Source organism: Symphalangus syndactylus, chromosome 5 (genome assembly GCF_028878055.3).
Source record: "Symphalangus syndactylus isolate Jambi chromosome 5, NHGRI_mSymSyn1-v2.1_pri, whole genome shotgun sequence".
Lineage (NCBI taxonomy): Eukaryota > Metazoa > Chordata > Mammalia > Primates > Hylobatidae > Symphalangus > Symphalangus syndactylus.
In genome coordinates, this window is record NC_072427.2 from 36,964,684 (window position 1) to 36,989,470 (window position 24,787).

Consider the following 24,787-nt stretch of genomic DNA (forward strand, 5'->3'; position numbering starts at 1 on the left):
AGGCATTTGTCTCCTGTGCCAGAGTCCCTCCTTTTCTCCCTGCTGCCCCAGAAAGGGGGGCAGGGATCAGGCAGAGAGACTGGGGACTGGGGGAGAGATATGAGGAAAGGAACTGTCAGCCTCACCTGGAGAAACCAGTCCCAGGCTAGGCTCAGGAGGCCGGGATGGCACCTCCAGGCCTGCCAAGGTGAAATGGCCAGTTCTCACTGAGGCTCCCACTGCTCTCCCAACCCCAGCCCACACCCAGGAAGAGCCCTTACCATCGATGTCATACACCTGGAAGAGGAATTTGAGTTTGTCCATGGGGCTGCCATGGATGAGCAGGGTCAGTGCCTCCTGCAGCTCCTGGAGGGTTATGGTGCCACTTCTGTCGGAGTCAAATAGGGCAAAGAATCGCTCTGCAAAGAAGGACTGTGGGCAAGAAGGGTGGAAGACAGCACAACTGTGGCCGCAGGGCCTGGGCTTTGAATTCATTCACTGTCTCCCTGTGTCTGGGGTGGTGGTGGGGGGTGCACCACAGAGTGGCGGTATTCAGGCAGGACTCAGGTGCCTGAACACCCATCGTGATCCGCTCTAGTGGAAGACCTGTTCCGATCCCTGCAGTAAGGATGGGCTTGGTTTGGGCTTCAGGCCCTCTTCAGGCACTGGGCTTTGTAATTTGCATGGGCTCTCTGCCCCCTACATACGATCACCCCCATCAGCCTTTAAGTCCCAGCCTCTGGGTGGCCCCTTAACCAACATGGGAAAGGGTCAGACAGAGGGTCCTCCTGCAGGCTCCTTCCAGCCCTGTCTCACCCCACTTGGTGTGAGCGCAAGGGATGAGTGAATCTGGGAAGGACTTACAGATTCCACTGGAAGATCTGAGTCCTTTCTTTTGCTTGTTCTTAAGGCTGCCTATGTTTTATACTTAAGGCTTGTTCTTAATCACCAGTTCACTCATTCATTCACTGAGCAGTCTTGTGCTGTGTAGCCTCTGCCTGCCAGGCCTGGTGTTAGACCCTGGGAGCACAGAAATTCAGAAGATAGGCTTGGATGGGTGTCCCAAAGACGCTGTGTCCTGGGATGCTCCCCTCAAGGCAGAAGGAGGACCCTATGGAGCTCTAGTGTCTGACTTAATAAAACTATGAGGGGTTCACAAGTATGAGGTATAGGCCGAAGTCCACTGTGGACTGACAACCTTGCCACCTTGTCTTGGCTTTCTTCATCCCCAGGATCCCTGGGTAGTACCTTTATCACTCTCTACCATCCCAAATGCTCTTTGTCTTATGATGTTTTACACCCTCCCATTTGGATGGGATTGTCTCATTAGGCAGAATGGGATTTTTTTCCTTCCCCATATTTGCTATGGGAGGAGGTATGGCATTAGAGTTCTGAGTAGTATCCCCAGGACCAGCAGGGGGTCCTTCTGATTCAAGCAGGGCATTCAGATGCTCATCAGCTAGTCCGTGTCAAGGACCAGGCCACTATTCAATGCCAGTCCCAAGGACAGCTGGGAGAGGCTGGTGTTTGAGGCTCAGTCCTCCCTTCTCTGCTGATGTCTCCTCTGTGTCAGGGCATGCAGGCTGTGTGGGGTGGGCAGGGTAGCTGTGGAGCCTGGAGGACTGGGAACAGTGTGCCACGGCAGACAGGGCTTTAATGGGTATAGACCATTAACAAGCTTATCTTGAGAGGAAGCTTAAGTCAGAGCATCAGCTCTGCCCATTAGCCTAGTGGAAACTGTGAAGTTAATCATATTGCTTAAGATTTGACAAGCTACTGACTTCCAACTTCATGGGTTGTTTTGAAGGCCCAGGAGGCCATGACTATTAAGAGGAATGGGAGGGTGCCAGAAACATCCCGCCAGCCCGCTACAAGGTGGAGACCTCAGGAACCCCAGGGAGCATCCTTTCCCTCCTTGTAAGGGCTATGCCCTGAGAATCAGGCCACATAACGATAAATGCAGGGCTTCCACCTTGGCCCAACACTTGCCTCTTTCACATGCAGAGCTGCTTTGAATTCTTGCAGGCTGATCTCCCCATCTTCTCCCGCAATGGTCTTAAACTGCTGAGTCACCCACCGGAGCCACCTGGCATCCTCGTCGGCACTCATGGTGCTGGGAGGCAAAGAAAACAGGTTTATGGGCTTGGGGTGGCCAAAGCCTTATGAGGTCTCATGGTGGTCCCAGGGCCTCTGCCTTGCTCTAACTAGGGCCCTGAGCCTCCCCAAGTTGAATCGGATCAATCAGTTCTGGCTGTGGATTGGAGCTTCCCACAGCCGTTTCTCTTCTTCCCTATGCCTCAGTCTCTTCCTCTTATCCTGAGTTGGCTGGCCCAGGCTTGCTTCTCTTTAGGTTCTGAAATGACAGGGCCCGAGTGAGGTGGACCCACACTGTGGGGATCGGGTCAGAGAGTGGCATGCTGCGACTGCATTAATTAACATCATGACAACAATGACTTTCCATCTTGCGTTTACACAGATCTTTACTGCTTTCCAAATATTTCCCACCACCACTACTTCCTTTGGTCTCTCTGACAGCCTGGTGGACCAGGACATTTTGCAGAGAAGAAATAGGCTCAGAGCAATTAGGTAACTTAGCTAAATGTATTCAGCAAGTTAGAGACAGAGATAGAGTTCAAATTCAAGTCCAGCGTTTTCTTCCATTCTGCCCCAAAGCCTCCACCCTCTGCTTAAATGCTTGTAGTACAAGATGGACCAAGCCAGGATTCAGCCCTCAGGTCTTAACTCTTCAGGCCCAGGTTGTCTTCTATGGTGTCACCAGGGTATTGGCTGTCTAAAACCCTCACAGATGGGCTGTCTGTACTATGATCTAAACAGAGGTGAGTGATGAAATTAGGACACCTCCGTAGCATCAGGACCCAGGAAACCAAAATTGAGGCAGTGAGTGAGGAGTTAACAGATTCTTGTTACTGTAAATGACTCCCTGGGAGAATGGCCTTGTCTATAGCTCATGAGTGTAACATAACCCTAAATGATTTAGCTACAGTAATCCTCATTCTTTGTGGATTTTGTATTTGCAAACCTGCTTGCTTCCTAAAATTGATATGTAACCCCTGAATCAGTACTCACAGCCCATCCGTAGTCATCTGTGGACATGCACAGAGCAGTGGAAACTGAGTCACCCAATGGCTTGCTCCCCACTAAGGCTGAGCAAGGCGACGATGCTTGCCTTCTTGTTTCAGCTCTCAGACAGTGAGTGTCCTTTTCATGATCTATCTAGTACTACATGTTTCACATTTTTGTGCTTTTTGTTGGTGTTTTCACTGTTTAAAGCGGCTCTCAACCATAATGTTGCGGTGCTGTCTAGCGTTTCTAAGCGAGCAAAGGCTCTACTGTGCAGTATGGAGGAAATACGTGTTAGGAAAGCTTCGTTCAGGCACAAGTGACAGTGCTGTTGGCCATGAGTTCAATGTCAACGAATCAAGAATACATATTTTAAAGGTGTCTTTAAATAGAAACACACATAAAACAAGGCGACTTATTGATCGTTTGATAAAAAGATTGTGCCCTGAGGCTCACATGAGCCTAACTCTATATTTCCTTCTAAGAACAGTGGTTCCGAATTCACTAATTCAGTGTTTGCAGTGACTTTATAGAACACAAATGAGAATTGATTTTATTTTTAAAGACTAAATAAATATTAAAAATAAATAGTTTTCACATAAGCAACTAGACAAAGAATAAAATACATATCACACAAATGTTAGTACATACTACTAAATATAAAGTCAGAAATTAAGATATTAGAAAACCAAAAAAAGTCAAAATGATACATTTATTTCAATTATGGAAATGGTTTTACAGATGTATGCATATAATACTTCTCCCTTATCTGTGGGGGATACTTTTTAAGCCCCTTAGTGGATGCCTGAAACTGCAGATAGTAGCAAACCCTAAACAGACTATGTGTTTCCTACATAATACATACTTATGATAAAGTTTAATTTGTAAATTAGCTACAGTAAGAAATTAACAATAACTAGTAATAAAATAGAACAATTATAACAATATATAACAATATACTGTAATACAAGTTAAGTAAATGTGGTCTCTTTCTCTGAAAATATGTGATTTTACTGTACTCACCCTTCTTCTTCTTGAGGTCTGTGGATCTGATAACCGAGACAGTGACTAAGTGACTGAGGGATGGGCAACGTGTATAGTGTGGATTCACTGAACCAAGGCGGGACAGAGCAGAAAGGCTCAAGATTTCATCAGGCTACTCAGAATGGCTGCAATTTAAAACCTATGAATTGTTGAGTCTAGAATTTTTCACTGGGTATTTTTGACGTTGGTTGACCATGGGCAACAAACCATAGAAAGTGAAACCATGTATAATAGGGGGCTACACTGTCTCTCAACACTCATCAGATTATTCTTTTCCTTTTTCTTTATTTTTTAAAAATTATGGTCTTATTTTTTATGTGAGGACACATCATAGTAAATTAAAGAGAAATGTAAGAATATTTTAAAAGAAATAACAATTTTAGGTAGGCAAATCAGGAAGATAACAATCATACAAGCCATGGCTATATGATTCTTCCACAAGCCCCAGGGTAAGACATTCATGCCTGGTTGGTCAAATATTCCTTGCCAATACATATTCGGTAGCCACAGGTATTGTTTACTATTTCACTGAGTCCTGGGCAGAAGTTTTGTTCCAAAAATCCGTTAGGCAGCAAAGCTGTAAAACTGGAATGCTGAAGTACTTAAACCATAACAGCCAAGATGCAATGGTTGCGAGATTTACTAATAGACCTGAAAAAACCATCATAAACACAAAAGAGATGGTCATGAGAAGCATTGCTATGGAAACCACACTGACCTGCTGCTATGGCCAGTGCCAAATAAGTCACTATCATGAGGGTAAACATCATGATGATGAAGGTGTCCACCTTTGTCTTTAATCCTAACAAGATTAGGATTATTATACAGCATTATTTTTATAATGCACGTATTATTATAGAGGTAAATATAATACTTGGTAACATCTTCCTGGTAGTAAATTAGATAACAGTTTTCCAAAGAAATAAGATGACACTCTGTAGTATCCACTAATATATTTGTGTATAAAGAGCTTCTCTAGCACAAAGAGCTCTATGACCGACACACGGCTGAAACACCGGCTGGTGGTCAAGAAGACAACCCTGGCTCTATTCGGAATTTCAGTAGAATCATTTTTTAGCCCAAAGTAAATGGCACCTATAATCAGCCTCAGTATGGTTGTGACAATTACCTGAGCTATAGAGGCCTGGGATTTACCCAGCAAGTTTTTGAATAAATGCATGGAAACCCATCTGAGAGAAGGAAGTGGCATAGGTGATCTTGAAAGCTGAGATCCTCTTCTTTTTCTTACCCTCTGAGAGTTGATCTAATTCAGCTTTTGTTTCTCTGTTGAAGGAGGAGTTGACGTAAAACTCAGCTAATTTTTCTGTGAGTGGCTTATCTCTCTTAGCGGTCTCTACAGTCTCCGTGGCTTCACAGTCTTCTTCCTCTCTGCTTAATACCACAGCAGTGAATCTCCATTAATGACACCGATGAAGAAGTCTGCAGGGTTATTATGGAACTCACAGTGGTAACCAGTTGATGCAAAGTACCCCAAGCCCTCCTAAGCAGGCCCACGGAACATTCCTCTTCCTGAGGCCAATAAGGTGAGGCTATCAGACAACTTGAAGATGGAATATTGAGGCTGGTGAATGGGAAGAAGATGATTGTTCATCTCTGCTTAGACATCCTTTTCAAGAGTAAAAAGGTCAGCATTTGCTATGCTTGAGTCCAATACAGTTGTGGGCTCATCCAGGAACAAGATGAGAGGATCAGTAATAGGCTCCATTCCTACACTAGTCCTTTTTCTTTTTCCTTCTGACACACCACAGATAAATTGAATTCTAACCTTGAAATCTGCTGCTTTATCCAGACCTAACTCTTGAAAGACCATATTTATCTATTCATTTTTTTCACATTCATTCTTAATTAAAACTATAAGAAAAATGGGAGGAAATCACCTCAACATAGCATAGATGTTTACAAACTAGTAATTTTCTCTCTTGTTCTATGATATTTGCAATGTTTATTTAGTTTCTCTAGTTTAATGCATTAAATTCAATCTCCAAATACTAGGTATTAGTGATGGCTAGTGTCCAGGCTCAAGGGAAATAGACCAAAATCAATGATCTATATCTATCCGTATTTATATGCATATAAAAATTGATATCTATATCTATATATATTCATATTTATTTACATCTTTACCATCTATCTTTTTAGCCAAAGCAGTTACAAATGGAAATTTTTAAAAATCGTATTTATAATTGTTATTAAAAATTGGATAATTAAATAAATGCTTTTGGCAAAATGACTGTCTACACAGAAGAAAATAATTAGATAACTACAGTATACTATTTTATTTACATTTTCTGATCAAATTATAAATACCTAAATGTAAAAATAAATAAAATAATGAGAATTAGCAGAAATTATAGGAAATTTTATCATCTTTAAGTAGGGGCACAAGATGGGAATCCCAAAAACATTAAGGAAAATGATCTGTAGATCTGCATATGTAAAAATTAATTTCTGCATGATAGAAGACAATACATTCAAAAGGCAATAGGCTGAAGGAAAATATTTGCAATAAGCATGATGGAATGGTCACACCTGTTATAAAATAATAACAACTAAAAGGGCAACAATAACAGTTAATGCTTTTATTAGGTATTGATAAATTGCAGCTGTGTTAGTGTTCTTTTAACATAGAAGTCCTGTAAGTTTGACAGAAGCAAAAACAAACAGAAACCAGCAATGGAAAGTAGCAAAAGATATAAAAAGACACTTCATAAGCGAGAACTTATATTGGTTGATAAACATTTGAAAAGATGTTCAATTCACTTCTCATGCCTGGGGAAATGGGATTTATAACAATTATATCTTTTGTAGTTGGGGAAGAGGTATCAGAATGCCAAAAATTCAAAAGATTGGTAATATCCAATATAAATAGTGCTGGTGAGAACATGAATTATACAATCTTTCAGGCAATTCAATTTTTAGGAATGTATCCTACAAAAATAAAAGTGTTATTACATAATGGACCATATCCATCATCCACCCCTATGTACTAGATTGCCATTCGAAACAGCTAAGCCCGCCCATGTTATCTATAATAGGTGTGAATCGATTTGAATAAATACAGTAGCACTGTGTGGAAGGGAATCATCAGGCTGTCAGCACTGGGCCTTAAAGAGGCAGGACTGGAGGGGAGAAAGGATTTCAGTTCCGTGTTGCTTTACGCTTCAGTATGATTGATCTGATGGTATCCATGAGCATATACCATTCTTGTGATAATCTTTGAAAACTCTTCATCTTGAGATAATTATGGATTCACATACAGGTGTGAGCAATAATGCAGAGATTCCTTTATTCCATTTCTCCCAATTGTAATATCTCACAAAATTGTAGTACAATATCACAAAGAGGATACTGACATTGATAGAGTCAAGATACAGAACTTCCCGCCACTACAAGACTCTCTCAAGTTGCCTGTTCACAGCCACACGTACATCCCTCCCTGTCCCCTTCCATGGCGGGTGGGCAGTGGGCAAAGTCCTGACTCTCCACTGGGCCTCCTCTGACCATCCCAGTCGGGAGGAGGAGGGAGTACCTCGTTACTGCCAGGTATGATAATTAAAAAGCAAGCAAGGCCGGGGGTGGTGGCTCACGCCTGTAATCCTAACACATTGGGAGGCTGAGGCAGGAGGACTGCTTGAGTTAAGGAGTTTGAGACCAGCCTGCGTAACATTGTGAGACCTCCTCTCTACAAAAATTTAAAAAATTAGCCAGGCATGGTAGCATGCACCTGTGATCCCAGCTATTCTAGAGGCTGAGGTGGGAGGATGGCTTGAGCCTAGAAGGTCGAAGCTAAAGTGAACTTTAATCACACCACTGCACTCCAGCCTGGGCAACAGAGAACCCATCCCTTATAACATAAATAAAATAAAATAAAATGAATAAAATAAAATAAAATAAAATGCAAGCAAACAAAAAATCCCCTGACCTTTAATCCTGTGCCATCAGTGAGCTCTGGCCTGGGATGTGGCTCCCCAGGGCAGCTTCTCCAAAAGGTGATATCAAGGGTGTTACTGGCCTCTTATCCCCCAGCAAATTAATACCTTAGTAAAACAAACATTTTACATGGCACGACCTCACCCCAGAACACACCTGTGAGGCAAGTGGCTCAACAGGTACAGCCCACTGATCAGATGAGAACCCGCCCTCTGAAGCACGGTTCCCAGCTTTGGGGGTCCAGTTGTTGTACCCAGACGAGTTAGAGAAAATACCACACTTTGAGACAAATTAGGAGTCCTTTATTAGCCGGCGACCAAGAGACGGCTAACGCTCAAAATTCTCTCGGCCCCAAGGAAGGGACTTGATTAACTTTTATACCTTGGGTTAGGAAGGGGAGTGGGGGGTCTAGTTAAAACAATTTTACAGAAGTAAAGTAGTCAAAAAGTTAAAAGGATAAATGGTTACGGGAAAGTAAGCAGTTCCAGGTGCAGGGGCTTTAAGACTATTACAAGGTGATAGACCCGGGGCTTTGGGCGTTATCAATCGGATGAATTCCTGGGAACTGTGGATGTAGCTTGCCACGGTATCTTATCAGTTAATTGCATTCTTGGATGTGCTGGGAGTCAGCTTGCACAAGTTAAGTCCTTGAGGAAGGGGCTGCCAGTGAAAGAGCAAAGATGGAGTCTGTCTGGCTCTCTTAGCTAAGGGAGAGTCAATTCAGGTGGAAACAAGGCTAGGTGATTAAAGGAAAAGGGGAGTCTAAAAACAGTAAAAAACAGGTTGGGCATTACACAATAACACAAAAGGGTCTTGTGGGGGTGGGGGTGGGGGTGGTCTTCACTTGGTGGGAGAGGTGCACTGTCAGCCTCTCCCTAGGTTATGTCCCAGCTAACTGTAATTCCCTATCAGAGCAGCGTTTTCTAGGTTAAATTAAGGGGTTATGGAGATCAAGGTTTCATCATTCAGGTAAAGCCTCCAGGTAGCAGGCTTCAAAGACAATAGGTGTAAATGTTTCTTATCAGACTTAAAGAGTCTGTTCCTGGCTCACATTAACTCCGCAAGCTGCCTCTCACCTGCCTGCACAAGTCCCAGGTCCCCAGGCCTGGCCCTGCAGCCTCCTTGCCCATTCTCCCTGCCAATCCCTAGGAATCCCACCTGCTGCTTGTTCCTCTTTCTCTGAAACCCAAATGGGAGTTGAAGTTTCCCTAGACTGCCTGAGCAACCGGCGACTCTGGGGCTCCATGAGTGCGGTCCATGGACCGCCCACAATTGCATCACCTCAAGAGTTGAAAGTGCAAGTTCTCTGCAGCCCCAGATCTTCAGGACCAGAAGCTCTGAGGTCTGGGCCCTGGGAGTGTGAATTTTAGCAAGCATTCTCAGAGCCGCTGGTATTACTGAGTGAAAAGAAACCCTCAGACAGCACTTCCACGGTTTTCTAAAGTGCCTCGTGCCTGCTGGGTGATCCTGTGCCAGTTATTTGACCTCTCTGTTTCTCTCTGACCTCTTTATAGGTATGTGTCTTATGCTATATATGTGTGGCATGTATTTGTGTGTGTGTGTGTGTGTGTGTAAAAAATATATCAACAAAGAGTCAAACTATAAAATACCTGAAGATACTTATTCTGAGCCAAATACAAGTGACCAGTGGCCTGTGACACAGCCCTCAGGATATCCTGAGAACATATACCCAAGGCTGTTGGGTCACAGCTTGGTTTTGTACATTTTAGCAAGACATAAAACAATCAATACATGTAAGTTGTACATTGGTTCTCTCTGGAAAGGTGGGACAGCTGGAAGCAGGGGCTTCCAGGTCATAGGTAGATTCAAAGATTTTTCTGATTGGCAATTGGTTAAAAGAGTTAAGTTTTTGTCTAAAGACTTAGGAATGTCTGGCCGGCCGCAGTGGCTCACACCCGTAATCCCAGTACTTTGGGGGGCCGAGGCAGATGGATCACTTGAGGTCAGGAGTTCGAGACCAGCCTGTTCAACATGGCAAAACCCCATTTCTACTAAAAATACAAAAATTAGCCTGGTTTAGTGGCATGCACCTGTAATCCCAGCTACTTGGGACGCTGAGGCATGAGAATTGCTTGAGCCCAGAAGGTGGAGGTTGTAGTGAGCCAAGATCACGCCACTGCACTCCAGCCTGGGTGACAGAGTGAGGCTGTCTCAGAAAATAAATAAATAAATAAATAAATACTTAGGAATTTCTATGTTAAAATAAGGGGTTATGGAGACCAAGGTTTCATCATTCAGGTAAAGCCTCCAGGTAGCAGGCTTCAAAGACAACAGAGTGTAAATGTTTCTTATCAGACTTAAAGGGTCTGTTCTATCAGTAATCCCACAAGGGAGCAGAGTATAATGAGGCATGTCTGGTCCCTCCTTCTTATGATGGCCTGAACTAGTTTTTCAGGCTAACTTTGGAATGTCCTTTGCTGAGAGGAGAGGTCCATTCAGACGGCTGAGGGGCTTAGATTTTTATTTTTGGTTTACAAATATATGTTTTAGTGTGTGTATGGATGTGTGTATATATATGCATATGTCATATATGCTTTAGTGTGTGTGTATGTGTGTGTGTGTGTGTGTGCATGCATGGTTCAGTTTCCTCATTTATTAAAAGCGTTAGTGATAGCTCACCTTGCAGAGTTGTGACAGGGCATAGGACGTCTGTCTAGCGCATGATGATTAGGTACGTACACCTTTCTCTTCTCTTTTTCATGCCTATTAACTCACTTCACTTTCCAAGTCAGCAAGTCCTAGATGGATTCCCATTTCCCAGAGGGAGCACAGACAGATGTCCTCCCAGGGCCCCTGCATTGACTTGGGGCAGAGCCAGGCCTAAGTCCCAGGCTTCAGACTCCTCAGGTTCTTCGTGTGGACCACCTGTCCAGGTCCTCACTCTCTCCTCACCTATAAACGTGTGGTCCTAGTGAGTCACTGGAACTGCAGGCAGCAAGGAGGGTGCTCCAGGCAGCCCCTGCCAGAGGCCAGTCCAAAGCCCCCAGGGCCCAACTCACTGTGGAGGAGGAGGGTGAGATGAGGCATTGAGAGAACCTGTAGCTGGGAGTGTCAAGGGCCAGGGCAATGCCCCCGCCCAGCCTCCCACTGAGATAGGCCAGCTCCTGCATGCTCCCAGGCAGGGGCTCCAGGCCCTCCAGTGTGCCAGACCTTTATTTAGTATATTGGCCCCTTCTGTCTTTGGTGCAGCCCAGTGAGGTAGGTATTATTACTATCCCTGCGTATCAGAAGCAGCCCACAGCTGGAAAAGAGGAAGGGAGCTTCCCATCAGACCTTCTCATCCCTTGTGGCTTCAACATCAGCCAAGGAGCCTCTTTTAAGAGCTTCCTAGGTTTTTTCACACCAGCCCCAGAGAACCACTGTCCCGGGCCCAGCCCCACACACTTCTCCCCATTCCCCACCCAACAATGACTCTGCTTCAACCTTCACTGATGGGCGCTCACTGCCTGTGCAGACACCAAGCTTCGAGTGCCTGCTTCTCATGTCCCTGAGCTGAAACTGGCTTCCCATCACTGCCCCTCAAGACATTCATGCCTCCCGCTGACTTCTAGCCACCCTTTAGTGGTTTCAAGACAGCCCTCTGCAGCCCAAAAGGGCACTCACCTAACGACTAGTGGTTCCCAAACTGCAATATGTTCTTGCCAGAAACATGAGAGCCTGTAAAAATGTGCATTCTGATTCACCAACCTTGAGGGGGGGCAGGAATCTGCACATTTCACCTGCACCCCGGATCTTGTGACCCACACATGGGTGACCCACCCACGCACGTGGAGAAGTGCTGCCCTGGGGGTTAAACAGCCTCCACTTTCTTCACCTCTCGGGACCCTCAGGAAGGCATTCCACAAAGCAGAGAGAATTCAGGAAAAAAGGCTGCATGCAAGTGCTAACGCAGGGAAGGCAGGGAGGAGGTATCTGCTGTTCACCTCCCACTTCTCAGAAACAAGATCAGTGTGGTGGGCCTGTGCAAGGGGAGAGGTAACTCTGGGAAGGGGCTGAGAAGAGACTGGGAGAGCCAGGGTGATATAGGTGGTGAGGGAAGAGGGAGGGAAGGAAGGTAACACTGTAGGTAGCAGGAAGGAGCTGGGAATCTTCAGATTTCAGAGCTCAAGGGGAACAATGTGCTCACCAGAGGCCAGAATTTACCCCAGGTGACCAGGATTTTAGGTCCAGCCTCGCTTTGCACCAGCCGAATGACCAGCCCACAAGCATCTCTCCAACAAAGGGCTATGATGACCAAATGAGATGCTGTTTGGAAAAGTACAACTGGAAAGCATTGTACAAATGCTGGGTATTGCTATTACACTGACTTGACCAGTTCTTTATTTTACAGATGAGAAAACAGGCCCAGAGAGGGCTGGTGACTTATCCAAGATTGCCCAGCTTGCTAGTAGCAAGGCAATAACAGAGCTCAGATCTTCTGACTTCTGCCCAAGGCAGACACAGTCACCTTTTGTAGATCCCACAAAGGCAAATAATCCCACCTTCCCTTGTTCCTGGCATGGAAAGCTAGACAAATGAGCCACTCACCCTCTACAGCCTTCTGTCTGGGCTGGGTCTCCAGACGTGTTCATCTTCTCCTGTCTTCTAGATCACAGGTCCCAGAAAGACTGCTGTCCATAGAGCTGCCTGCACTGTGTAGCCACCCCCCTGACTCCTCCTCTTCCTGACTCCTAAAGACCTGCTCACACCCACAGTCCCCATAAAACTGGTGGCTGAGTTGGTCTAGAAAAATCCCAACCAGGAAGCATGAAATGCAATGGGGCAAGAGTTTTATTAGGAAGGATGAGCTGTCTTCCATCTGGCCCAGTATCTTCTCTTTCCTTTCCTCAAAAATACTATGGTGAAGCTAGGTTATCTAGGAACATACTGTGAAAAAAATCACCAACAACTCCAGGTAGGTCCTGCTTATAAGTCAAGCAAGACTTCGCCAATAACAATATCAATTATTGACAAAAATGTTTAAGCACTTACTCTGAGCCATGCACTGTACTAAGAACTTTGCACGTATTGCTCAGTTTAATTCGTAACACAGCCCTGTCTGGTGGGTGTTGGCATCATTCTATTGATTAGGGAAGTGAAATAGAGAGGTGAAGTAATGTGTCCAGTGGGCTTAGCATAAATTTTACAACTACATTGGGCTGACTGTGGAGATTGTGCAGTTAACCACCCCTGGAGCTAAACTCAGTCTCAACATACTGTGTAAAACTGTTGAGACAGTCACATGCAGAGGTTCCTAGCCCAAAGAGCCTGGGGAAAAAAGTGGGACCTGAAAGCTATTTTGTTTTAAACTTAAGGGAAATGGTGTAGTTACTTAGGTAATACTGCCCTGCGATTAAGATTCAAAGTGTTTATACTTCTTGTTTTGCCTGGAAAGAGATCAGCTCTGGCTGATAACCCTGGCCATCTGATGCAGATTGGGATGTCCTAGTGGTGATTTTAGATGTCTCTGGTTAATTTCCAAAAGCAGGGAAATGATTAGTTATCATTATGGTTTTGTTTAAAAGCAGAATGCTACAAGAAATTTATCCCAGTATGTGGCTCATGGTGGGGGTACCCTAAAGGGATCCTTTGGTACTGGCCATGTCAAGTCTTCTGAACCAGCAGGGGCTCACTGGAAGCCCCTTTGCTGTCACTCACATATTTTTCTACCCACAGGCTCAGCCAGTTCTCGTTTGTTTGGAGCCAGTCTCAAGACAAGTTCTACAGAATTTCAGTGATCTTTTGGTAATCTCTGGAAATGGGGTGCTCCCATGCCTGGATAGCAGCAATTTTGGAGGCTACTTTGACTGTTTCAATAGTTTTCCTGGCAAAGTAAAGAGAGAAATACAAACACATTCCATTAAATCAGTTCAGGAATAATATGTAGGAAATAGAAAATTCTTTTGAGGAAATAAGCCAAGCAGTAAATATGAATTATACTTTCACGTTATGGCTAGTTAAGGGAAAAAAGCAAGAATGAAAAGATGTGAGACAGAGCTGCTGGTACCCACTGTAATTGTAACTATCTGTGTGTGTCTCTTTCTGTCCTTCTGGACTGTGAGCTCCTAAAGGCCAGATCTGTGCCTCATTAATTTTGAATCCCAGGAAACTAGCACAGTGCCCACTATATCATGGGCATTCCATGTATGTTTGTGGAATGAATAAACCTGCCTCAATTCAACAAATACTTAGGACACACTGTATGCCAGGCCCTGATTGTATATACAGAGACAAGTAAGATAATCCAGCATGGTAAATGAAGATACAGAAGTGTGTTGTGAGACAGCACTGGGAAGGGAGAACCGGGAAGACTTCCCAGTGAAAGTGACTGATCTGTAGTGGATTTTAGAGCATGAGTAGGAGTTTGCCAGGTGGAAACGGAAAAGGACATTCTGGGCAGCTGGAAGATCGTATAGAAAGGCATGAAATGAGAATGCATTCTGTGTTCCGGGAACTATAAGCAGTTCAGGTAATGACCTGGAGATGCACACATTTGAAAGCAGAACTGCAGCAGGGAGCAGGAGTCAGGTCATGATAAATCTGGCAGAAAGAGAGCTAAAGGCCTGGGATTACCTAGGAGCTAGGAAGCCAGTAAGCAATGCTAAGCAATGGAGCAACACATCAATACTTGCCAAAGTTCTGACAACAATCTAGTTCATATCCCAGTATCTGGACAAAATGCAAGTTTTTACAAGGGAAGTAATAAACATTATGAAAACATTAACATTATTGTTAATGTGGAGTTGCCCAGGCTGCAGTGCAGTGGCATGATCTTGGCTTACTGCAACCTCCGCATCCTGGGCTCAAGTGATTTTCCTGCCTCAGCCTCCCTAGTAGCTGGGATTACAGGCATGCACCACCAGGCCCAGCCAATTTTTGTATTTTTAGTAGAGGTGGGGTTTCACCATGTTGGGCAGACTGGTCTCGAACTCCTGACCTCAAGTGATCCACCTGCCTCAGCCTCCCAAAGTGCTGGGACTACAGGCATAAACCACCGCACCTAGCCAGAAAATGTATTTTTAAAAGCGTCTTTTTTCTAAGAAAACTTTTGGAAGGAGAGATTTTTTTCTCTCAATGACACTTTTTTATAATTACACAAATTATAAACATTAATTATTAGGCCAAGGCTAGTGGATCGCTTGAGCTCAGGAATTCGAGACCAGCCTGGGCAACATGGCAAAAACCCATCTCCACCAAAAATAGTAGGATCTCAGCCTCCTGAGTAGCTGGGACTATAGGTGCACACCACCACGCCCAGCTAATGTTTTGTATTTTTGGTGGAGACAAAAATCGCTTGAGCCCAGGAGGCAGAGGCTGCAGTGAGCCAAGATCACACCACTGCACTCCAGCCTGGGTGACAGAGAGAGACCCCATTTTGATTTTGAAAAATAACAATTGTTATTATTTAAAAATTAGAAAAAAAGCCTAAAAGCACAAAAAAGAGTAACAATCAGTGTAATCCACTCACCCAGATTAAAATCACTGCTAAAATGGAATGTTTGTTTATTTCTAGTTGCATGCAGAAGGTAGCCCAGCGTGGGATTCAGAGTGGGATTATGTCTGATGAGCTCACTTGTCTGAGCTAGTTTGCCTTGTTGAAGCTGATTTGCCACTGAGGAGGAAGCTGGATTGGGGGGCTTCAGATGGTTCCTGGGGAACAAGGGAGAGTGTCGGTCTCTTCTCCATCTTTTAGATGAGGACTGAACACCAACATGCCTGTGCCTCCACACACGCATGCACGCACGCATACCCACACACACACTGACACAATTACCATTCAAGGTGAACCAGTAAGCTGGCATTCCAAAAGATCTGAAAAAGAATATCAAGAATCCTAAGAAAGATAGCCAATCAAACCAATAATAGGGAAAATAACTCATACTTTAAGAAGTGAAAATCATAGACTTTAAGCATGTTTAGAATCCTCAAAAAAGAAAGGAAAGAAAAACATGCATTAAAAAAAGAATAAGAACTTACAAGATGGGCAGCACTGAAGTGAAACAGCCAGTCACGAAAAGATATTCTATGATTCTAATTAAATGAGGTACATGGAGGAGTCAAATTCATAGAAACAGAAAGTAGAATGGTCCTTACCAGAGGCTGAGGGGAGAGGGGAATGGGGAGTTATGGCTTAATCATAGAGTTTCAGTTTTGCAAGATGAAAAGAGTTCTGAAGATAGATGGTAGTGATGGTTGCACAATGTATTAATACAACAAAACCAGGAAGTATTAACTTTCTGACGCCTTTTGACATAGCCAAATAGCTTTCCAAGAATTGTGAAACAGCTAAAGGTGAAAAAAAAAAAAGAAACTATTCTGGCCAGGTGCAGTAGCGCATGCCTGTAATCCCAGCACTTTGGGAGGCTGAGGCAGGTGGATTACCTGAGGTCAGGAGTTCAAGACCAGCCTGGGCAACATGGTGGAACCCCATCTCTACTAAAAATACAAAAATTAGCCAGGCATGGTGGCACATGCCTGTAATCCCAGCTACTCGGGAGGCTGAGGCAGGAGAACTGCTTGAACCTGGGAAGCGGAGGTTGCAGTGAACCAAGATTGTGTCACTGCACTCCAGCCTGGGCAACAGAGCAAGACTCTGGCTCAGAAAAAAGCTATTCTGAATAAAGTGTTTATAAAAGATATGTGCACAGGTGTAAAATAGGCTCACTTCTTTTCCAGATCTATCCATGCTGAGTCCAGGGATAGAGAATGATTTCTATGCCCTGTTTCTTAATGGACTCCACCCTAAACTCAGTAATTTTAGCTAACAAACAACAGCTAAGTTTAAAAGATCACCCATTGAACTAAAATATATATTTCTGGCATTTAACTGGCTATCTATAAACACTTTTATAGGAGAAATTTAAATCCATGAAGGAAATTTCCATTTGTAAAGGTGTCTGAGAGGGAGGGCTGGGTCACTAGAAACTCTTACCATTGTTTGAAATTTACGTAACAGGTCTTTGTTACGGTGCCTATCCTGGCCATCTTGTCTTAACTGGGCCTTTATATGCAACCTTTTTTCCTTGGTTTAAGCAAATGATGGTACAATATTTAGGCCCAAACAGAGCTAAGAACAGGTCTTAGCTCTATTCTTTTGAGATATACATTTTCTACCTTGTTTAACTTGTTGAGTCATCTTTTTAAAAGGCAAATTGTTGCACAGCTAACAATTGCTTAGGGCAATAAAACAAGTAATTAAAAGATTAACAGTCTAAATGGGGGAAAAAACTAAAAGCTGGCAAGTAAGAATTACTTATAAAAACTATAAGATCTGCTTCTGTTTGTGTCTGTATGACTATATGTCACTATGTGGCATGTGTATATGATAATATTTGACAAATAAAGCTAGATTTTAAATGTTAGTAAAATAGAAATGGCTCCAAAATTGTCAGTTAAATATAATCCAGACATTTTTGCCTGGATTTACTGGTCAGACAGGCTTATGCTGCCTTTGTTACATGTTTTAAGGTCATAATACTACTGCTTCTGTAATATTTTTGATATTTGTTTGATTTGACTTTGAGCTTATATGTTGAGTTTTAAACACCTGGATTCTGAATAGGTCATCATGGTGAGGTCTGTTTATATATAAAGTTTCAGTGCCACAAAAGGAATAGCACTCAAATATAAAATTTTCTTTTTAATTCTCAGCAAGGCAAGGTACTTCTATATAGAAAGGTGCACCCTTACAGATGGAAAAATGGTGAGCGCACACTCGGACAAGGGAGGGAAAGGGGTTCTTATCCCTGATGCACACGACCCCTGCTGCTGTGTTGTTCCCCTATTGGCTAGGGTTAGACCGCACAGGCTAAACTAATTCTGATTGGCTAATTTAAAGAGCATGATGGGGTGAGTGTTTTGGCGGGAGTCAGGGCAGAGCAGGTAGCAGGTAATCAGAATGAGTTAGGGTGGAGCGAGTGATTGGAATGAGTTAGGGTGGAGCAGGTGATTGGAATGAGTCAGGGTGGAGTAGGTGATTGAAAAAGATTGCTTTATGAGGAAGTTAAGTTTGAAAGTAGAAGGCAAAGAATTGAACATATTGACATATTAATTCTTTGAAAAGAAATTTAGAACTCATATCTAACAGGCCTGGGAACATGTTCTCAGTGCCTAGACTAGCAGCTATGAGGCAGAATCAAGCCTAATACGGCCCCTTCTTCTCTGCCCCAGCTTTACCTCCTGGCTATTCTGATAGGGGTTTGATCCTCCAGGCACCATCTTCACAGCAATGTCTTCTGTCTTGAACTCTATAGCTGGTATTTAAATTCAGGACTCAGGCTCTCCTCTTTATAGCCATCCTGGGTGCTATGTAGCTATTTGAGACCCAGGATGACTAAAAAAGACATTAGGGAGGGTACCTGTGTTATAGTTCCAAAATTACTTTCAAAAACTTAAAATATTAAATTAATATTTTAATAATAATATTATAGTAGTATAATATGTCAGATAATAGATCATTATAAAGTATCCGTGTCATTTGTCATTTTAAGAAGGTTAAAATACCAAAATATTAATTAAACATAAGTTTATATACTTTGGCATCTTATTTTTATATGGTATTAAAAAGCTAAATATATTTAAATGTAATAAACAGTAATTTGAAGAAACACCTTTCTAAAAAATTATAAAATGATTTTCATCTACAAATACTGATGTAAGACAGTTCAAAATTACTTCCTAGAATTTTCACTAGAAATTAGGGTTACTAAGAGTTAAAATTATTGAAAATATATGTAATCAGAACCACTAGATATGAGAAAAACAATTTTTTATACAGAGTGTATAAACAACAGAAAGACATGGTTTTGATAAAAAGTTATAAAGGCGTAAAATATATTTGTTAAAACAATAATATTTTCTGGTTTAAAAGTTACTTAAAAGTTGTTTCAAATTTAAAAAATAGATAACACTAGCTAAATACAAAGAATTGAGAAGAGAAAATATTTTAAAAATCATAAGAGATTATAAAAGGTTTATAAAAATCTGTTGTGGTCAAAAGCTAACTAAGATTAGATAGATTTATTTATAAGGTTTATTAAAATTAACTTTAGTGTTAATAATACATAAATACAAAAGTAAAATTCAGTTTTCTCTTTTAAACAAAAATTTCATGTAGTATTAATAAGTCACAGTAAAATATTTTTGTTCACCTTTTTTGTAAACTGAGAAAAAGAGAGAGAGGGAGAGTGGAGAGAAGAAAAGAAATATTCTGTCTCATGCTGTTTTTCTTTGATTGGAAAACTGAGTCTCCTCTCTATTAAAGAATAAAGGTTTTTGCTTTGTAAAATCTTTGAATTATCACTTTGGCTAAATAAATAACTATTATTTAATAGTGACCTGTGATCCTATTTTGATTGTTTTAAACCTTTTATATATTTGATAGATTTCCCAAATCAAATTTAAAATTTAAAATTAAGTCTTTTTTTTTGGCCTCAAACTAACTTTGGGATGCTACAGAGAACCCCCGCAGCATCCAACAAAGAGATAAACAGGATTAATTAGTATATTAAATTCCAGGGGAGGCATTGTCAAATAAGAGATGATGTTTAACCTTCTTCAAAATAGATTTTTATAAATATGTTATTAATATATGTTACAAAATTGTATGGGATTCCTAAAAATCTGATATATCTGGGTATATTCTATCACTTATAATTATGGTTATATTAAATTATTGTAGGTATAAAAAGTAAAAAATTTCCTCTTCAAAGTTCCCCTTCTTGTTAAAGAATAAATCATAAGTGTTAGAAATAATAGTTTCTTTTAAAGATTAACTCTCTTCAAGCCTCCTTGCTTTGTGCTAAAAATTCTTTGTTAAGCCCTATCCTATGTAACTGATGGACATGCTCACAGGCACATCCCAGCTCACAGCCTATGCTCCTTCCTTATATGGAAATGTTATTCTTCCTTAAACCTTTTGTAAGCAACTTCTTTGTTCTTCCTTGCACTTACCTATTTAGGAAAGTTTTAGGCTATTAGCAAATCGGGTATCAGTTTAAGACTGTGAGGTCCCGCTCTAGCCAATGGATGCAGGACAAAGCAGTAAGGACAACCCAAATGCGTAAGGTATAAATATGTCTGCTTTTCCTTTGTTCAAGTGTGCTCTTGCCATTTTTCCATCTGTGATTAAGCAACCTTTCTGCAGAAAGTAACGATGGCCTTGCTGAGAGATCTTTTGTCTCTGCGCTGACTTTTCTTCATGGCACCGATTATCTATTTCTAACAATTTTGGTATTTCTAATAGTAGGTCACAAAAATGACCAAATTTCTTTGTCTATTGTGTCTTTCACTATGACCATTTTAAATCACTTTTATAGTTAATTGCTTAATTCTGATGCAGTTTCTGTAAACTCTTCACAAGCAAAGTAAAATCCTAGATCATTGTGTCTTCAAGGAGGTTCATAAAAAGGATGAGAAGGACCCTGAAAAGCACTCTTAAATACAGGTTTTTGGTTATTTTAGGATCATATCATTCGGACTGGGTAAGAATTGCCAGAACTCCAAGAAAGGAGCTGGTTTATAAAACTGCTAATGCAGGCAGGACAAGAGATAATTGAATACCAAGAAAACACTCTTCCAGATTTTCATGCTAAATCAACCAGTACTAAAGTTGTTTAGATGTGCAATTTAAATAAACTCCATGGTCCAAGCCAAATTACTTATGATAACTCATCTAATAAACAGTGCTATGCACCTAAGTTGTAGAAACAAAATTGGTATTTAAGAGGATATAAGTCTAACATTAAGCATGGACTAATGGAGAGCCTCGACAGCCGCCTGGTCCTTCCTGAGTCCTTAAAGCTTCCATTATTAAAAGTTCTGCATTCCATGACTCATCACGGAAGAGAGAAAATAATCCAAATGAAACATATATGTATATATATTTACCTGATTGGCCATTTAAACATTTATAGAGGAATTTCATTCATCAGTTTCAATGCATGTTTTCTGGTTATATAAAAGCTTTCCTATGCAAGAGGGATGATGTATAAACAGTAGTTAAAAGGTTATTAGGAAATGCCCTGGACAAATCTCCAGTGATAGAGGTACTTGCTTCACTGAACAAGTTGTATAATAGTTAAATAAGGTATTACTGACACAATAGCATTAGGCAAAGCCAACTGAATTGACTGGATTGCCTTGGTCAAAAGTATTGTGGATTGATGACAATCAGATCCACTTCCAGTGGAATAGTCACTGTAATGCCTATGTACCTAGTAATAGAATTTCATGTATCTTCTGCTACTAAACTCTGATATGACTAAATGCTGCAAGGCTTTACTACATTGTGCCAAAGTATATTTTCACCAGATAAAAGAAGCTTTTCATAGTCCTCAGAAAACACGGACAATCAAACCCTTCACAATCTCACTCACTCTCTAACTCCTCAGCTTGTCTCTTTATTTAATCTTTATGTTAAAGATTGGATCTTTAACATAGAGAGATTGAATCTTCTGAAAAATGACATCAGAGAAAGACTGCCCTACCCACACTGCAAAAAAACTCAGGACCTTAACCTTTGGGTTCATAGTCTCACAGCTCAGAAGGGCCTGTCCAGACTCTTGGAACTATACACCCATTGGAGACATTAAGGGAAAGCTAACCAGCCTTACCTAGCAGATAGCATCCTAGACGTGGACAGCCTTTTCCCAAGATCATTGATCAAGGCTTCTCTGCTATCACAAGACTCTTGTCTCTCATTTTTTTCCTTGCTTATCTTATCTCTGTATGAACAATAGAACTAAAAAGGGGATCTCTTGTGTTCACTCATGGGGTATACTTTTCTTTGCAAGGGATTTTACAGCCAACCTTATACATGGATAGCCTTATGCCCTGGTAGACAGAAGACAAAGGGCCAATGTGGGTACAAAAATTTTAATGATACTTTGGTGATTCATAGTCAGAAACAGAACACTGATCCACTCCTCTTAACCTACATCATGGGTTAAAGAGAACATTGCCAGCATAGGTTAAAGAGAACATTGTTTGGAGGCCTTCACTCTTCTGGATGGACAAGATTTGTTAAGTCTCTTTTTCCATGGTTTGGAGTAAATGAGACAATAATTCAAAATTTCTCCCTCGTAAATAAGCTGTATAGCATATTCTACTACAAAGCCTATGGTTACACAGTAGACTTTAAATTCTCTTGCTAAAGTTGTGCTAAATAATAGAATCACTCTAGATTACCTCCTTGCTAAACAGAAAAGTATCAGTGCAGTTGCTGACACTTCTTGTTACACATGGAGGAATACGTCAAGTATTATGGAAATTCAATTGTAAGGGATTAATGAAAAGGCTGCTTGGTTAAAACAAGTAGACTCTTTATCTAGCTTATTATTTAATCTATTTAATTTTAGTTGGTTTCATTCATGGAGACCCTGGTTACGGAGCACATTCTTAACTCTTGATATTATCTTCTTGATAGTCATAATGGTAACCTCCCTGGTGCACTGTATTCTCTCAAAAGTTGTAAATGTTTGCATACAGCCATCTGTAAAGATTCAAGTTATCTCTCTTCAACTGGACCAACAAAAATTAAAATAAATGTGTTATCATAAGGACACCGTAATCTATAAATAATGTGCTGAGACCAAAAACCCAAAATGATGGTACCTGAGAGTGGTGTTAAAGACTTGTTAGTTATACTTTCACTTAATTGAGAACTTAACCAAAGGGAGGCCATTCTTTCGAACTGATTTTGTGAACTAGGCCCCAACTGACAAGACCAAAACAAAATGGAGTCATTCATGCTAAATGCAAAATAATCAAATTGAAACTTTAAGGAAATACATCCTAAAACAGATCAAATTTTGTTTTTCTCCAGTAAATAGGAGATTCCAGCACAAGGAAGTGTCCTCTACTCTAATCCTTACTCGCCTTACAGAACACACTGTTCTGATTATTTCCCAGTAGGATTTGAGACCAAGTAAATACATTTATGATGGCAATGAAGTGATATCAATGCCTGAAATTTTGGTCAATGTCTCAATTTTGTGGGGGGAATTGTTAAGTTTAGCCTAAAGCTGCCTCCTTACCTATTTTAAGTTTGGCCCTAAAGCTTTCTCCATACATAGTAAACTGCAACCTAACTGAATGTGTGAACAAACTATAACCTATTCTTGGCCAATGGCCAACTATAACCGAGTTTCAGCCAATCAAAGGTGGCCAACTGTTCAAATTTTGTTCAAGAAAAGCAAACCCCCAGTTATAACCAATCCAGCTGTTTCCGTACCTCATTTCTGTTTTCTGAACCTCATGCTCTTTATTCTGTCCATAAGTCTTCAACCACACAGTAGTGCCAGAGTCTCTCTAGCTGTATTCTGGCCCTGGGGCTGCCTAATTCACGAATTGTTCTTTGCTCAATTAAGCTCTGTTAAATTTAATTCATCTAAGGCTTTCTTTTGACAAATAGTTGCTGGGCTATAGTAGTCACACAATTGCTATTAGGTAAATGAAGTGGGCTAGCTGCAGCAGCACCCTACAGAGGATGCCCCCACTATCATCAACCACTTACAATGCCCCTGTCCAGTTCTAAGGAGGAGCAATCAGGAGAGGTGCTTCCACTCCCAGGCTGCTGACTCACTGCATGATCTGGGCAAGGTCACCATCTCTCTACAGGACTCAGTACTTCATCTGCTCAATGGGGATTTTCTTCCTTTGGTCCTTGCCTCGGGACACTGTGTAAGAGCAGATATAGGGATATATAGACATGTATTTTTCGTTTCTTTGTTTTTGAGATGGAATCTCAACTCTGTCACCCAGACTGGAGTGCAATGACGTGATCTCAGCTCACTGCAACCTCCACCTCCCAGGTACAAACAATCCTCCTGCCTCAGCCTCTCGAGTAGCTGGGATTACAGGCGTGTACCACCATGCCCAGCTAACTTTTGTATTTTTAGTAGGGATGGGGTTTCACCATGTTGGCCAGGCTGCTCTCAAACTCCTCACCTCAAGTGATCCACCCGCTTCAGCCTCCCAAAGTGCTGGGATTATAGGCGTGAGCCACCGTGCCTGGCCAGCGTTTGTTTGTTTTGTTTTGTTTTGTTTTTTAAGCCCAAATACTTGTCTTTGGGAGACTCAACAGGAGCTGTTTACTGGCAGAAGAGAATTTTTCTTGTGGAGGTCTGACAACCAGTGTGGCATCCTTTGGGGCCAAAAGAATATGCAGAAGCTTTGTCTTTCTGGAGATGTAACTGGAGTTTATTCTAATGAGATGAAATGTGGCCTATCCCTGCCCCCTCAAATGACCTTCTCATGGAAATCAGAGCAGGTAAGATTCTGTAAGATTGTTCCAGGCTAGTTCTATTACTATTTTGAACTTATACACAAGATTTCAGAGGAAATTAAGTTTTCATCAGGTTTTTCTTATCTTGTTTGTTTAAGCCCTGGAAGCCTGGAACATGTCTTCTTTCTCCTGTATCCCCTGAGAGCTTGGCTGGCAGTAGCAGCTCCCTCAGCAGCTACTGCTTTGGTTCCGGTCAGTTTCCTGTGTCCTGGATCACCATCCCTCATCTTGAGGAAAATATGGAGATGGCAAAAATTCTGTCTGCTTCGGGAGGAGGTTCCGCAGAGAGCTCTGGGGTCACGGTGAGCAATCCCCTGAGCAAGAAGACAGCTCTCAGTTGCGAAATGCATATATGCAAACACATCCCAGGAAAACCCAACCAGACCCCAGGCAGGTAGAAATTCTGAGGCTCCGTTTGTTAGACAGAGAAACTGGAGACAGAGTAGG

At 41.8% G+C, this 24,787-nt stretch overlaps 1 protein-coding gene and 1 pseudogene across 1 annotated transcript in view; both read right to left on the reverse strand.

Moving 5' to 3' along the window:
• Positions 1-24,787, reverse strand: part of NOX5 (NADPH oxidase 5) — a 69,049-nt gene that overhangs the window by 34,537 nt on the left and 9,725 nt on the right. The window contains exons 2-3 of the mRNA XM_055277979.2: positions 1,969-2,092; positions 261-411 (exon numbers count right to left, since the gene is read on the reverse strand). Of these exons, the coding sequence (XP_055133954.1) occupies positions 261-411; positions 1,969-2,092 (275 nt within the window). The remainder of the gene's footprint in view (positions 1-260; positions 412-1,968; positions 2,093-24,787) is intronic.
• On the reverse strand, positions 4,443-5,950 carry LOC129481939 (broad substrate specificity ATP-binding cassette transporter ABCG2-like; annotated as a pseudogene).